The 15,123-nt window shown below is 41.8% G+C and overlaps 1 protein-coding gene across 3 annotated transcripts in view; it reads left to right on the top strand.

Moving 5' to 3' along the window:
- Positions 1-8,325, top strand: part of RNF24 (ring finger protein 24) — a 35,780-nt gene extending 27,455 nt beyond the window's left edge. For all 3 annotated transcript variants that reach the window (XM_053458125.1, XM_053458126.1, XM_053458124.1), the window contains 5 exons: positions 2,454-2,603; positions 4,442-4,484; positions 5,270-5,311; positions 6,612-6,691; positions 7,573-8,325. In XM_053458125.1, coding sequence (XP_053314100.1) covers positions 2,454-2,603; positions 4,442-4,484; positions 5,270-5,311; positions 6,612-6,691; positions 7,573-7,711 — 454 coding nt within the window. In that variant the 3' untranslated portion in view covers positions 7,712-8,325. The remainder of the gene's footprint in view (positions 1-2,453; positions 2,604-4,441; positions 4,485-5,269; positions 5,312-6,611; positions 6,692-7,572) is intronic.
- Positions 8,326-15,123: the final 6,798 nt, after the last annotated feature.

A 15,123-nucleotide genomic window follows, 5' to 3' on the forward strand; every position in this document is an offset into this window, starting at 1 on the left:
ATGATAAATAGTATTGGTTGTGTGGCTATACTGGTGGGACATGTGTCCTTAAACATTCTGCCCCGGTACATGTATGTAAGTCTCTGTTAACCCTTCGGACTGTTACTAGAACTTGAATGTAGAATTATTAGAAATGCAGCGTATTCTCTTCCGGGGTTCTTGCGAGTGATTCTTGTGGCTGTTATCGGGTTGTGGGGTTTAACGCCGCAGTAATCATGAAAACAGAAACAGAAAGCCAAACTTAACCCCGTAAGGACAACGGGTTGTCCTAAAAAAGCCCATTAAAGGCAATGTATTGTGAAAACAGAAACAGAAAGCCAAACTTAACCCCGTAAGGACAACGGGTTGTCCTAAAAAAGCCCATTAAAGGCAATGTATTGTGAGCCCTGCACATGTACGGGCTTTGTCATGAAGGGGTTAAAATCAAAGCGCTTCCTATTGAACCAAATCCTATTTCAATAAACCGTAATTCATCTTCGCCCCCCCCTTCTTCACCATCAACTTCGCTTCTCTTTTATTTAACTAATAGAACCTTCCCTTAAAAAAAAAAAGAAAAAAAAATATATATATTTTATTTTTTTGTTATTATTTTTTTTAAAATATACTTCTGCTCTAGGAAAGATACTAAAGATTTATGACTGTCCCAAAAAAAAAAATAAAAAAAAAATATATATATATATATATATATATATAAATTATATTTAAAAAAAAAAATTTAAAGATTGATTTTATATATATGGAGAGATTTATGCTTTTTTTATTTAATAAAATATTGAAGCCCCCTATAATTTCTTGTGCCAAAGCGTAGGGTTTCTATGACACTCCACGCGGAGCGTGTCCGGACTGGCCCGTGGGGCCGCGGTGCTCCAGTGGCAGATCGGGTGCTGTAGTGTGCAACCACTTAGCAGATACGCCTGCGTGAGCGTTACAATGTAACGTGCGGCTAGGCATATCCAGCCGTCGGCCTTAAAGTGCCAGGGCTACCTCGCCGGCCCTGCTCCGGTCCCGTACGGCGAGCATCGCTTCCACCAGGGAATACAGGAGAGGCTGGCAGTGCGCCGGCAGAGTCTCTCTTTAATGTTAACCCCACGCTCCCCGCTCGCTCATCGAGGTGATGTCTGTAGTAATAATGATGATATTGCAGAGCGTGATAACAGCACGTGTAATAATACGCCTGTCGGCTCCAGTGGAATTTTCCAGCCACCTGGAAGGGCGTAACGCCGAGCAGCGATCCAACAAAGCCAGTCCGGGAAAGTAAAACACGGCACTTGTCCTTTGGGTCCTCGTCTGCTGAGCGTATATTCCGCTTGTCTCCGAACACGGGTGAGCGTCAATTTCCTCTTTGCCCTCAAGGCTTACAATCTTTTCAGTAGGGGGCACTGTCGCCGTCGCGTAACTGAATACAGTGGTAATCGGGTCCCCGTCCTGAAGTTATTTCACTTATTTCAGCCCATTTATAGCTGCTAAGAGTCCCGTATTTTCCAGGACACTCCTTTTCTAATGTTTCCCTTATGGGAAAGCTGCAGGCAAGGACAATCGGCATCTTAACGACGGGAAAGGGGTGACAATGGGGAGGAATAACCCTGTAGATACCTTGTTCCTCTATTGTGTTTTATCTCAGTAATCACTTTGGATGGAATTGTTTGGATCACCTCTGCTGGCCGATTGAACAAACTGAGATCAGGAGCGCGGGGCTGCACGTACCCGGCGGGAGATCTGTGCGTAGAGGGAGAGATTGAGTTTCTCCCCTTTTTTTTTTTTCTTTTTTTTTAAAAAAAAAAAAAAAAAAAGGGGGGGGGAGAAAAAACCCAAAAATGTAAATTAACAAATAATAATATATATATATTTTTTTTTAAATGTAAAAGTTGGTCATGAAGGGGTTTTTTATAGTGGAAAAGCTTTTGGGTTTATTTCAAACTATTTGCGTGTTAACCCTTTCTGTGCCCCAGTTGTACATTCTGCGATCTGCTGTTTTGCTGTCCTGCTCTGAAAGCGTTAAACTTTTTTTTTTGGTTCCAGTCGAGAAACCGTCCAAATTCCTTGCGATTTTGGGTGTGTGGATTTGGGCCAGGCGTGTAGCCAAACGCGCTCTGTATACTCGGGCTGTTCGTAACCGCGGCAGGTGTGACCTAGTGTCGTGAAGAATAACGTATTTTATTTATAAAGCCGTTTCCTGCTGTTTCTATACACGTTATGGGGGCTTTTAGGGCCGTAGAACCCTGCGATACCCTCATACCCAGCAAACATTCTGACCTCCTAGAAAAGAGGGGCATCAGGGGAGGAGAGAGGGACTGTCCCTCCTAAACAGGGACATCTGGGAGTTATGAGCTTCTGATGGAGAAGAGTTGAGTGAATGAATGAATGTCTGATGGCGTGACGTTGCCGCCTGTTCATAGATGTTCTTTATAGCCGAATATCTCGTGTGTTGACGTTTTTCGATTTGTCTTCTCCAGCCCACCCATGAGCCCCGACTTCCAACACCACAGCTTCAGAATGCCTAACATCGGGTTCCAGAACCTTCCTCTCAACATATACATCGTGGTGTTCGGCACCGCCATCTTCGTCTTCATCCTCAGCCTGCTCTTCTGCTGCTACCTAATCAGGTAATGACGAGCTGCCGGATACCGCTAAGGATATGTCTGTGATGCGATGTATGATCAGTGAGGTGATGTATGATCAGTGAGGTGATGTATGATCTGCGCCCCCTCCCGTTTCAGGGCAGGAAGACTACTGTCCCCCCCCCCCCGGACCTGCCGTCCTAGTTGCCGTAGGCCGGAATAGGACGCAGGTCCGTAGCTTTATTTAGACCGGACATCCCCAGAGTCATCCTGCTGAATCCGTATAGTGCCATGTGATCTGCCGCGCTCTATAAATATAATGTAATATGAACAGGTAAACGTTCCGCCAAAAACCTCGGAGTAATACTTGTGCAAATGCCCTCGGGGCCGGTCCGTAATCGTTCAGGGCCAGTCTGACAGGGACCGGTCCGGGTTAACCTTCCCCTATGTAAACAATTATGCACCGGCACGGGGGAGACAGGAACGCAGTGGGGACACGGAACGCAAGGTTATGTGCCCCCCGCCCCGTGAATGTGTAAGTGGTGTGAGAGGGAGTGTGTGTGATAGTGAGTGTGAGTAAGTGTGGTATTTTTTATTCACTTGAGGTGAATAAGGTGTATATGTGGAAAAGCTATGTGTGCGTATAAAATAATTAGAGCTGGGGCTCTGCGGGGCCCATAGCTGGAGCCCTGTCCGCCGGCAGCCTTGTTGTTATTATTCCTTGACGATTATTATTGCCGTATTATTATTTTTGTTTTCTCTGTAACGTGCGTACCTGGAAACTTGTTTACTCAGTGTCTGCGTCTTTCGCACGGTTGCTCCCCCAGCTGTCTGGCCACACCCATGCCACACCCACCTCCCCGCCCTACCACGCCCACCCCCACCCCTTTCGATGCCAAGGCACGCCATGGCAGCTGGCAGTGTAAACATGGATTTGCTGGCGCTGGATACGCTTTATTGGTGTTGGCCGGCCAGACTGGAAAATCAACCTCAATGTTGTGATAAAGATTATTGCCAAATATTTGAGAGATTTACGAGACTCAAATAAAACCGGGTCTGTGTGCCACGGCCTTTGGCCTAAATGCACCGAGGTGAGGGAAGATGCCCCCGAAGGGCAGCTTATAGCCCGTCATGAATTAAACGGAGCCGCCAGCTTTGACGTTTCGCATTAACCTGCCTGTCGGCGCGGCCCTGTGACATTAATCTCGCTGAGGTCAGGTCGCCCTTGGCGTGTAACCTGGGTGCGTGTGAAGCAAGTTGCGGAGACGTGGCAGCTTATCATGCATGAATGTAAATTGTTCATACGTGTAGTATGTATATTAAAGCCGCGCAACAAGCCTACGCTGCCTTTTATTGCACCAATAAGTTGCAGTTTTGAAGAGGCGCGGGGCTTATTTAAAATGAAAAATCTGAATGTTTTGGACCTCGAGGGCCAACTTTTTGGAATTTCTCTTAATGTTCTTCACGTAAAAGGAACTGATGATTATAACTTCTGCTTTATGGTGGGTGGGATGGTTGAGCCTTTTGACCACCGTCTCTCCTTGACCACCATGTCCCCTTGAAGACTCCAGTGTACCTCCTCCTCGGTGGAGACCATAGAAGGTCCGGTCCTCCCTTGACTTCGGTCTTTGAGGGTAAGACGGGGCCTCATGTCTCCTTAAGGCTGCAAGAAGGAGATGGGGGACCTGGCTTCCCTGTGGCCCTAATCCACGCAGAGCACTTTGTCCCCTTTCTTCACCGACGGAGGGAGCGCGGCTGGTGGCCCGTCCTGTCTTCACGTTATACGCGTTTTGTGGTGCCTTATGTGCCGTGTTCACTGTTCCTTGTCCATAAATTATTACTTGGAAACCTTCTCATGTTTTCCTGTTTTTGTGATCTCGCAGGTTAAGGCACCAGGCGCGGAAGGAGCTTTACGCGTACAAACAGGTTCGTTTATTTCGGGAGCTCTTGTGATGTCTTCACGATGACTAACCGGCGACTGAGATTTTCAAAATCATTAGAAATAAAGAAAAAGAAAAAACTCAATATATAAAAAAATAAATAAATGTCCCTCAGCCGAGTTTATTCAACCAAAGAGTTTATATTTCCAGCGTCCCACAGATTTATTGGTTAAACACAGGCATTTAATTTCCAATAATAAATACTCCCCCCCCAAACATTAAAAAAATAATTATTATTTTATTTATTTATGGGGGCTTTGACAAGGTCTCTCATGTGTTTTAAAACGACCCAAGGTTTGTTCATAATTTTTCAGGGAATGCTTAACTGTCACATGACCCGAAAGCAGACACTGATAGGCTGTTGCCATAGCAAAAGAAACACTCGGTGCTTTTTGTGTATAAACTTTTAAAGAAAAGAATAAAATGCCAACAATGTGTGTTTTAGGTGGCAGAGAGAGGGAAGGAGGGAGCATGTAGTCCTATAAATTAATAAAAACAGACATTTTTATGTTGGGGGTGGGGGGCAGACATTTTTGAATGAGATGAGCCATGGTCCCCAGATGCGCGACATGATTTTTATATTATATTATTAAAAATATTCCAGATTTCTATTAGCTTTTTATTTAACCCTCGCTAACACTTTCATACCTTGTTAGCCGTGCGTGAGAATTCTCTTTTTTGACCGGTTATAGAGGAAACGGACCCATTTTCACAGTGCGTTTTGGTAACCGATATTTATTCCCGCTGACGTGTTTTTCCTCTTCTTTCTAGGTTATATTAAAAGAAAAGGTGAAAGAACTGAACTTGTATGAGGTCAGTATTTAAAGGTGTTCTTTTTCTAAAGCAAACTTTTCCAGTATTAAAAAAAAATAAAAAATGTGGGTAGTAGATAAGCGGAGCAGCCTCCCAGCAGAAGTGGTAGGTGTTAACACAGTGAGGGAATTTAAACATGCATGGGATCGGCATATGGCTCCTGAATCTAAGACTAAGGTCTGAGTCTTTACATCACACACTAAATGGGCTGAATGGGTCTGATCAATTTCAATTTTTTTATTTAATGTAAAAAAAAATGCTTTTTTTCTTTGGGGGTAGAAACACATTTGTTGGCATTTGCTAAGGATTTGTTTTGCGTTCTTAGAAGCCGTGGGTGTCTGGCTTATATTATATATTATGTTATTATTATATATTAATATTATATTATTATTATATATTAATATTATATTATTATAATAATATTGCAGGACCTTAGGAAAGAAGCTTTTGGCTTTTTAGACGCCGTTCGTGGCTATGAAGTTTTCTCCGCAGGCGCCTGGCAGGGAGCTGCTGCCGCTTTGGTGGCTTTTGTTCGGCTCTTCTATACAGAGCCGCTTTTACATTTGGCTCCATACAAACACGTTCTTTTTTATTTATTTATTTATTTAATTTTTTCCCCTTTTTTTATCCATTATTTGGATTTCTTACTAACTGGAGAACCTGGAAATTAGCAATGGATTCATTTAATGTATTTACCCAGTAACAAGCTATTAAGTAGGTCACAGATTTAAAGACCCTATAATTAGGGGACCTTTTTTTATTTATTATTATTATTATTCCCTTTTTATCCATTATTTGGTTTTCTTACTAAATTTAGAACCTGGAAATTTGCAATGGATTCATTTCATTTATTTACCCAGTAACAAGCTATTAAGTAGGTCACAGATTTAAGGTCCTCATAATTAGGGGACCTTTTTTAAATTTATTATTATTTTTTTATTTATTTTTTGTTAATTTTAACAAATTGTGTGATGGAAACAACAGAACATGAGGTTGAGACTGTGGGAAGATGTAGGGCTTAAGGTGACAATAGGAGATATAACATTGAAGAAATAGGGGGTTGGCCTATCTAACGATTGCAAGCTCTTGTGGTCAGGATACAAAGGATCGGCGTTGTAATCCATGAACATTAAGCAATGATTTCTTTTTACGATCTGTAATGTTTTATTTGCTCCATTACCGTGACCTTAAAAATATTTACCTAAATAACAGTAAATTATATTTATTTTAAGATAAAATATTTGTACACGAGGCGTAATAAAATCATTCTGATAATCACCCCCGCGATGCTGTATTGTAGATGTGCGCTGTGTGTTTAGAGGAATTCAAGCCGAAGGATGAACTGGGAATATGTCCGTGCAAACACGCCTTTCATCGAAAGTAAGTAGATCCTCTGGAGTTTGGGATCCCGGAAGGGGTTAATAGTTGCATAAAATGTTAACTTATTAAAGGAAAGTGACAAAATAATGATAGATGGCTATTAAATATGTCTGCGCGTGTTTCACGTCATTCCGTTGTACGGCGCCGCAGAATATGTTGGCACTGTATAAATCAATAAATATTATTATTAATTATTAATAAATTACGGCTTATATTATTGCAACACGTAGACGTTTTACATAGTGATGCAGCCAGGAGGGGCATAAAGTATACCTTTGTGGTGCACGAGTCCTAGGGGTCCAAAAAAAAAGGCTTCATGGTGTAAGTGGATGCTTTGATTCTGGTCCTAAGAACATCTCCTGCATCTAAATTTAAATCTTTCATTCGGTGATGATCCAAAAATGTGCTTGTTTGCCACGTAAATTGTAAAAAATATATAAATAATAATAATAATAAAAAAAATAAATAATAATAATTAAATAAAATATATATATATATATATATATATATATATATATAAATAAAAAAACTAAAAAAAAACCCAAGAAATTATAAATAAAAAAAATAAAGTGTAATTAAAAGGGTGGATAAAGAATTTACGCATCCTCCAGATATAAGGCTGGGCAAGGAATTTGGAACAAAAAAAAATCTATATAATTTTAATTTTAAAAGGTTGCAGTGATTTATTACTATTGTTTTATATAGCGCCATCCCATTTTGTAGCGCTGTACAATGGGTTGTTAAATTACCCCTTGCTGTTTGGTCTGAATAAAGTCGGCGTCTAATTTCAAAGTTGTGAATGCCCCCCCCCCAGTTAAATTACTATTTTTTGTTTGCTTTGACCCATACTGAATGTTTTCCTCTGTGTTTTCCCGTTCCAGGTGCCTCATCAAATGGCTAGAAGTAAGGAAAGTCTGCCCGCTTTGCAATATGCCCGTGTTACAATTGGCTCAGTTGCATAGCAATCAGGAGCATAGACCTCCCCAGGCGCCCCTGCCTGGGGCAGAGAACATCGTATAGCTTTCAGCCAGCCCGCCCTTGGTCACTCATTGTAACGGAGCCGCAGACGTCGTGTCCGTGACCGGAAACCCTCGAGAGGCACCTTCTACCACCGCACTGCGCCTGTGGACGAGATCCCACCTTAGTCTTGGTCATGGATACGTGGACTTGGCAGCAACCAAAGCACTTTTGATGCCAGCGCAAGCAGGACCCGGAATACAAGGGAAGATAGCCTTGGAAGAGCACTTTAGATGATTTCACTGAAACTCTTGCACCGGTATAGCATAACTATTGTTATTATTAATATTAATATATATATATATAAACACAGGGGTTATTTAGACTGGAAGCTTCACTGTGCCAGGAGGGAAGAATTCTTGGCATGTCCTAAAAGGAGAAGGTACGGAGGGTTTCCAAACCAAGGAAAACTGAACAGCAGTCTCTTCATACTATGCAAGCTGCTTACCTGAACAGTGTACACCTGGTTCTGTTACACGAGCGAGAACACCCGGGATTGTCTAGTGTTCCGAAGATTCTTTAACGCAAAGGTTTTGGATGTTGAGCTGGAAGCATGAATTGATCTTGTTGAGTTGAGTGTTCTCCATTAGTAAATGACCATCACTTGTCACAAAAAAGAGGCTGGTCCTAAAACAGATGGTACTCCAGGTGAGAAATACCTTGAATGTTGGGTTGTGTCATGTTAGATGACATGTGCCCAAAGCTTTGACCACAATCTGGAGAAGACCACCGCGGTGAGCTGGTGGCCAGCCATGGAGACAATGCTCTTCAGGTTGAATATACAGTCAGCTGGCCTTTTCAAGAAGGAACGTGTGTTGCGTGATGCAAAGTCCAGCCCTGCTACATATTGTCAGCCCGTCCGTGTCCACACGCTGCAAAGCCTATGGAAAAGAATGTACATCGCACATACTGTTTCTGTTCTGTGGAACCGTCTCTGTAAGACGGAATTTCCACGCTTATTACTCTCGCTGGGTGATTCCTAAAATCCTGCTGCGATTCGACATTTGGTGGCTAGTAAGGCTTCCCGATATCGAGCTTCACAAAAGGTGATTTAACCCTAAAGTATGTTTTTAATTCAGGTTTAGTGTTGACTTCCATTCACAACAATGCAGGGAAAAGGGACCTTGAGCCCTGACGGGGTATGGATTCGGTCGTAGCACTGGGTTCAAGAACTGGTTTGGTCAGCGGTTTTCGATGGACGATCTGTTGGTTGTACATGAAGCATATCTCGGACACAAAGTGGTTAAAGGTATTTGAGATCGGTTCGGTTGGGGGAGAGAACGCTGATACGAATTAACCCATTAGATGCGCTGAGGCTTAGGCTACAACGTTTAGTTAGCCAAGAATAGTGTTGGCAACAAAGAGCCATCCGTATGAACACTGGCCAATTCCATTAATGTCGCCAGCTTCATTCGGTCTGATTGGAACAAAGTTTCTATGTGTCCGGGCAACAGCTTGTTTGACCCATACAGTGGCTTCGTCACGGGTCATCAGCTGGTTCTTTCCTATACTTCTTAGACAAGATCAAGATATTATGACAAATCCAGGCAACTGAGAACGTCTTATTCCCTGCTGTGAGATTTACCAAGTTTTAATTTGCCAATCTGGCGATTTTATGTTGCCAGTGAGTGAATTATCACAATTTTAACTCATCGAGTGCCAGGGAGGGTGTCGTATGGTGCCTTGGAATGCATCGCAGGAGTAGAGGAAAGAACCCCTCGTTTCTTTTCTTGTGTCTTAACCTGAATTTGAGATTATGTATATACTGTAACACAGATTAACTTCCTGGGACCGTCCCGTTAATTTATTATAATGTTTGACCAGGGTGTAGGCTTAATCTTAGATAATTTTTTCTATAAGGACAATTTGTTTGTTTGTTTGTTTTTTTTTTGGGGGGGGGGGCTCTTACAAAAGACAAAATAAAAAAAAAATCACAAAATGAACAACCAGTAAGGAGAGAAGACTAATTGGATGTTTGGAAATATTATATGCTAGAAAAAAAAACTTTAAATGCTTAAATATCATATAGATGGATTTTCGTCCACCAGCCTTTGGTTCTCAAGCACACATTATTTCCCCAAATCCCCTTTTTTGGAAAAAACAGTTGGAAAAAATCCAACTGTTGAGGAGCCGCAGCTCCCAAAAGCCACGGGCTGGTGGAGAATGGAGGAGATTAAAGGTCTCCATCAGCGCGAGAGACGCTCCTTCTTGATTTCCTAACATTTTCATCCCCTTTTCTGGAAATAGGTTATGTATTTTCAGGATGGGAATGTTGGAAATAGCTATTACTGATATAAAACTCTGTGCATTCGATGTTTCAATGCATTTGTATAAAGTACAGAATTTTTCTCTATACCAAGTTTGTGTTACCGATCGCTCCCGGAAGGGCTGCTCGTTTGTGTAAAGGCAGGGTTTTAGGCTGAGTTCCCAATTGACGTTTAAACCTCTTCAGATCTAGAATAAATAGGGCTATAGTTCTTCCTTCTGTGAAAGAGTTGTAGTATAGTTTGTGCCTCGGTGAAGTTGTGGTTTTGGTCCAAAGGTCATCATCGTCTAAAGAATGAGTCGGTATCTTTGCTAGTCCTCGTTGTACCTGGGAACTTTCCATGGCTGATCTCCCGGAGGTCTTTGGTCTCCCTTGGAGGGCTGGGTCGGTCGGGGTTGACCGGTCGTATGGGAGCAGAGCTAGCGCTTGCGTTAGATCTCAAAGGCGGTGGAAGTGGGCAGAGACCACTCGTCCCCATCCAGACGTCACACCATGCCCCAGAGGACTGACGCTCAAACCCAGGACAGTTCCCAGGTATGATCATTGTGTTACTATTGGCTGTTTTTAATACTGATGATATTGTTATAATATTGTTTACATGGCCAACAAAATGGTGCATTGTGCCAATAGCTAGAAACTGGAAAACTCTTCCAACATTGGGGTATCCGTCCCTATATCTGTTACAAGGACTTGGAACTTCCGCCTGGAAGACTTACAGTAAAACTTTCAGTTCTTTCAACTATTCATCGTTCAGGGCCAACGCAGCCCTTTGTGCTGGGGAAGCTCGGCGTGGCCGACCCTTTTGTAATGCGTAATAAAGTGGGTCGGGTAAAATATTTTTTTTTTGTCCCGCTTCAACTTGCTGTCTTCTTGGCCGAGTAAGATCTCTACTCGATAGTACTGCATCGGCTTAGCGGGGAGCTGGTCCTCCGTAAATCAGCATACTGTTATCACTATTATGAAATTCTGCAAGGTGACAACTTGGAAAACTTAAGTCTATACGATGGGTGCGCGTAAGCCAAGGTTATTGGAACCTTAAAAACACAACCAAAAACATGGCAAATCCTATTGATTTTCACATCTCGAAACATTCCTTAACAGCCAATTGTCTCCCTTTTTTTTCTTAAAGACGGTTTCAATATATATATATATATATATATATATATATATTTCTTTATTATTATTATTATTTGTAATACAGAGCATTAAAATAGGGTATGTCGTATAGAAAAACCCATCATTATCTACCAAGCGGCTCTGCGCTCCTAGAATAAAGACGAAGTAATAGTCAAATCCCTAAAAAGCGATGGGAATGTTCCGTTGATAGCGATAAGCCGCGTTCTGTTCCATAAGCCTTGTCCTCTTGCGTTCAGACTCTATAAAGACTGTAGTTGAAAAGTCTAAGGCTCTTAGTAGCGTTATTATCCACAATTGAAGCTTTTTTTGGTGAATAGGCAATAAATGACTCTTATCGGTGAATTAATCCCTTTAAAGGAGAGATATCTGTATTTAATCCTTTTGAAAGGTCCTCTTCTCATTATACGTATATAATAAGTGCTGCAGTGAACACAGGTTCGGAATAGGACTTCCGTACCTATAGGTGGAATCTTTTCCGGCCGTAGATAATTCTCTTGCATACGCCTCTTAAGTATTACTTAAAGTAGAACATTCTGTCTGTAGCGATCACCTCCTTCCAAGGATACTAAAGTTTTCCGAAGTCCTCGGCAGTATTGTAAGCCGTAGGCCTTGCTGTGGAACGTTCTTGTGTGTTCTCCGTTTTCGTGTCCTCTCTATGACTGTGTTTTTTTAGTACGAGATTGTAGTTTCATGGCGGGAACCTAGTCCATGAATTTGGTCTTCAGAACTTAAGTGCCAATAAGTTAAGAGTTAAACAGATTGTCTCTTTAAAAACCTTCTGTATATTTCGGGAGTAGATAAAGTTTAGTTATATTTTCATAAGTATCCAGACCGGAAGCGGTGACTTCCATTGTCCCATTGTGACCATGTTCCATTGACCTTCTGAGATATCTAAGGTGTCTTGGTCATCATGGACAACAATGGGGTTTTTTCTTTCTTTCTTTTTTTTTTTTGCGGGGGTGCTTTAGTGGTAATACACACCTTATAACTAAAATACCCTAACATTAAAAATAAAATAAATATATAATTTATATATTATACATTTGTTTTCTTAGAATTAGGTAATGCCCCCGTGTTTCCCCCGATGTTTCTGTGCCTAGCGCTGAGGCTTCTCAGACCTTTTTCTTTACTTTATATTTTATCTCGTGTTGTTTATGAGACGTCAGGTTTCCGGTTTCATAGACGTTTGTACGCTAAATATTCTGCAGCAGAAGAATTATTTTATAAAAAGAGAACTCACTGTTGGTTTGTTTTTTTTGTAAGCTATATTTTTGTATATTTAATTGCTATTAAACTGTGTTTTTTTTCCTAACCACGATATTCATAAAACAATTAAAAAAAAAAAAAAAAAGTTTTGCATGTGATTGACTTGAAATGTAAATAAAGGACAACTTTTAAAAGCTGTGATTTTTTTTTTGTCTATTTAATTTGAAAACGTCATGTTTAACGTTAAAAAAGTGGTGGGAGAGAAAATGGCAGGAAGTGGGGCGTTCCTCAATGGGGCTCCCGCGTTCGGGAACTTCTCCATGGTGCAGGACTCCACGTGGACTCTCCGTGCCCAGCAAGCACAGCCTCCATAGTGACCTTACTCCGTGGCTCACATGTAATGCACCGTTTGCCGGTGCTCACCGTGTTGGACAGCGGGGGGGTTTTGTCTGGGGTGCTGTCCTATGTAAGGTCTGGGCCAGCGCCCAGCCAAGATACATCTCTGATATTTGAAACACTTTTGTTGGACCAGACTACGTAATTCAGGCAGCAAAAAGCTTAAGTGTTGACATTTTAATTGCGGCATAAACAGACAAAACTAAACATTGACGCTTCCCGCCCCAATCCCATAATCTGTTAGGAGACAGAATTATGGTGTTAAGTAAGGCACACCCTACAATATACAGCATCTCGGCCTGTGAGAAATATGGGGGATGATTTCCGAGGCACGCCTGTTTTTAAATGTTACTCTGATTTATATTTTACACTCCCCCAGGGCATTTCATGCAAAATTATCTTCATTTCCCTTGAGCCCCCAGTGTCAGGTGCCCTTGGTCCGTCTGTGTAGACCCCGTTTTCCTTTAAGCCCTTCATGCTTTTGGCAACCATGACAAAGCTAGTGCTGGTTGGAATCCTACCCTCCTGACCGTTCCATTGGTGTGTCCTTCCCTGGGGCTTGTTTCTCTCTTCTGTTCCTCCGGCTCAATCCTCTTCTCCATCTACCCCTCCTTTCTTGGTAAAGTGATATCATCAATTGATCCCTGTAGTACGTGTATGCTGACGACACGCTAATTTATATTTTCTCTCCTGACTTCTTGCCCTCTCTTCTCCCTCGTCTTGCCGTCTTACTGAAATTACATTCTGGATGGCATCTTGATATCTGACGCTCAAAGCCTCCCAGATTGAACTATTGGTTATTCTTCTCTATCCGCCTTTCACCACTCAAATCCATTCTGAATGCCTCTGACAGACTCATTTTACTATCATTGACGCACTCGGCCAGTCCTTCCACTGGCTCCCAATACTGTCTCTTCAAGCATTATTTCTTCATTCGAGAATCGAAAATTTTACCCATGTTCTTCCTGTTTGCTAAAAGCCCGCCTGTTCAGAGAAACCATCAATTCTCTCCATCTTCGAGATCTCCAGGCCATTGGCTCCTCACTCTCACTACCATCAGAGCATCCTCACCCAATGGTCTTTGATTTTTGTTGGCGCTGTCCATGTGTGATGATATTCTTTTTGATCTGCCGTTTTTTAAACCACCAAAAAAAAAAAGCCCCGGGGAACCGGACCCCCCCAAAGATTTGGTTTATCTGGTAAGGTAAGTTTAGTAGGCCTTGTAGGTTGTCCGATCCCTCAGATAACTCTGGTGGTCTCTCCTTGCAGAGAAGGACCAAGAATATCTACTCCTCTTTGCAGAGTGTGGACCTGGAAGAAAGAAGTTCTGGGGATCTGGTGACCATCATGGACATGTTTTGGCCACCTTTTTTTTTCACACCACAGCATTGACTTCTGGGCTTCCAAAAAAAACCCCAAAACAAATAAACACAATCCAAGCAGTCCTTTTACCCCCATAACCTCCTAAAATACTTATAATAGGTCTATAGACTTAACGTGTTATTGTTAATTTTCACGGTCTGTTGTAACAGCTCCACGGAATCTGCTGCCGCATCAGACACGGAATGTAATGTAACAGCTTTGTTGCGGCAAGATGGCTGATCCCCCATTACATGCAGAAATTATTAATATATATATATATATATATATATATATATTCATAACTATATAATATATCATTAACAATAATTTAGTAAACAGAACAATCAAAGCTGGTTAAATAAATACATTTTGTCAACAGTAGGTGGGATCGACAAGAACTAAGTTAGGAATTATTTTTCTTTCAAAATGAAATCTATCTATAAAATCTTTTTACCGCTTATTTTTTTCTGCATTGGCACATAAATTAAACTATTATCTGAGGATCGTGATCTCCGTCGCATTAATGAAGCCGGTCCAGCGGATGGGCTGCATACTAATATCTCGCAATTAACTGCATGACCTACATTGTAATCGGGTCTCACAATGCATTGGGATCACTGTGTGCTGGGAAATATATCAGAATCCTGACTAATATTACGCGCCATAGAACCTCCACCTTCGTTACTTTGGAATACTTTATACTTTTATCTGTACCCTCTTCTTTAAGACCCTGCAGCACCTGAGCTGCAGCATTCTGCCCAAAGCACTGTCCACATTTGGATTGTCCCTTTAAATGGTGAGAGGTTATACCATTGGCCTTCCTTCCATTACAGAGTTTCCTTTAAATAAATGTTACCTACTTAAAGGTCACTCAAAAATACCCGCCTGCCCTCTCCATCGTCTTGTATTCAAGGAGTGAGGACGCGGGATGCCCCCCCTGTCTATTTTCTCTCTATCCTTGGTTTAGAGGTGACCTAATAAGTATGACACGTGGACGTCGTAAGTCCCCTGGCTTCAGAAAGGTTAAGTGGACAAGGGGTTCCATTGG

This window comes from Spea bombifrons, chromosome 1, assembly GCF_027358695.1.
Source record: "Spea bombifrons isolate aSpeBom1 chromosome 1, aSpeBom1.2.pri, whole genome shotgun sequence".
In the NCBI taxonomy this organism is placed as follows: domain Eukaryota; kingdom Metazoa; phylum Chordata; class Amphibia; order Anura; family Pelobatidae; genus Spea; species Spea bombifrons.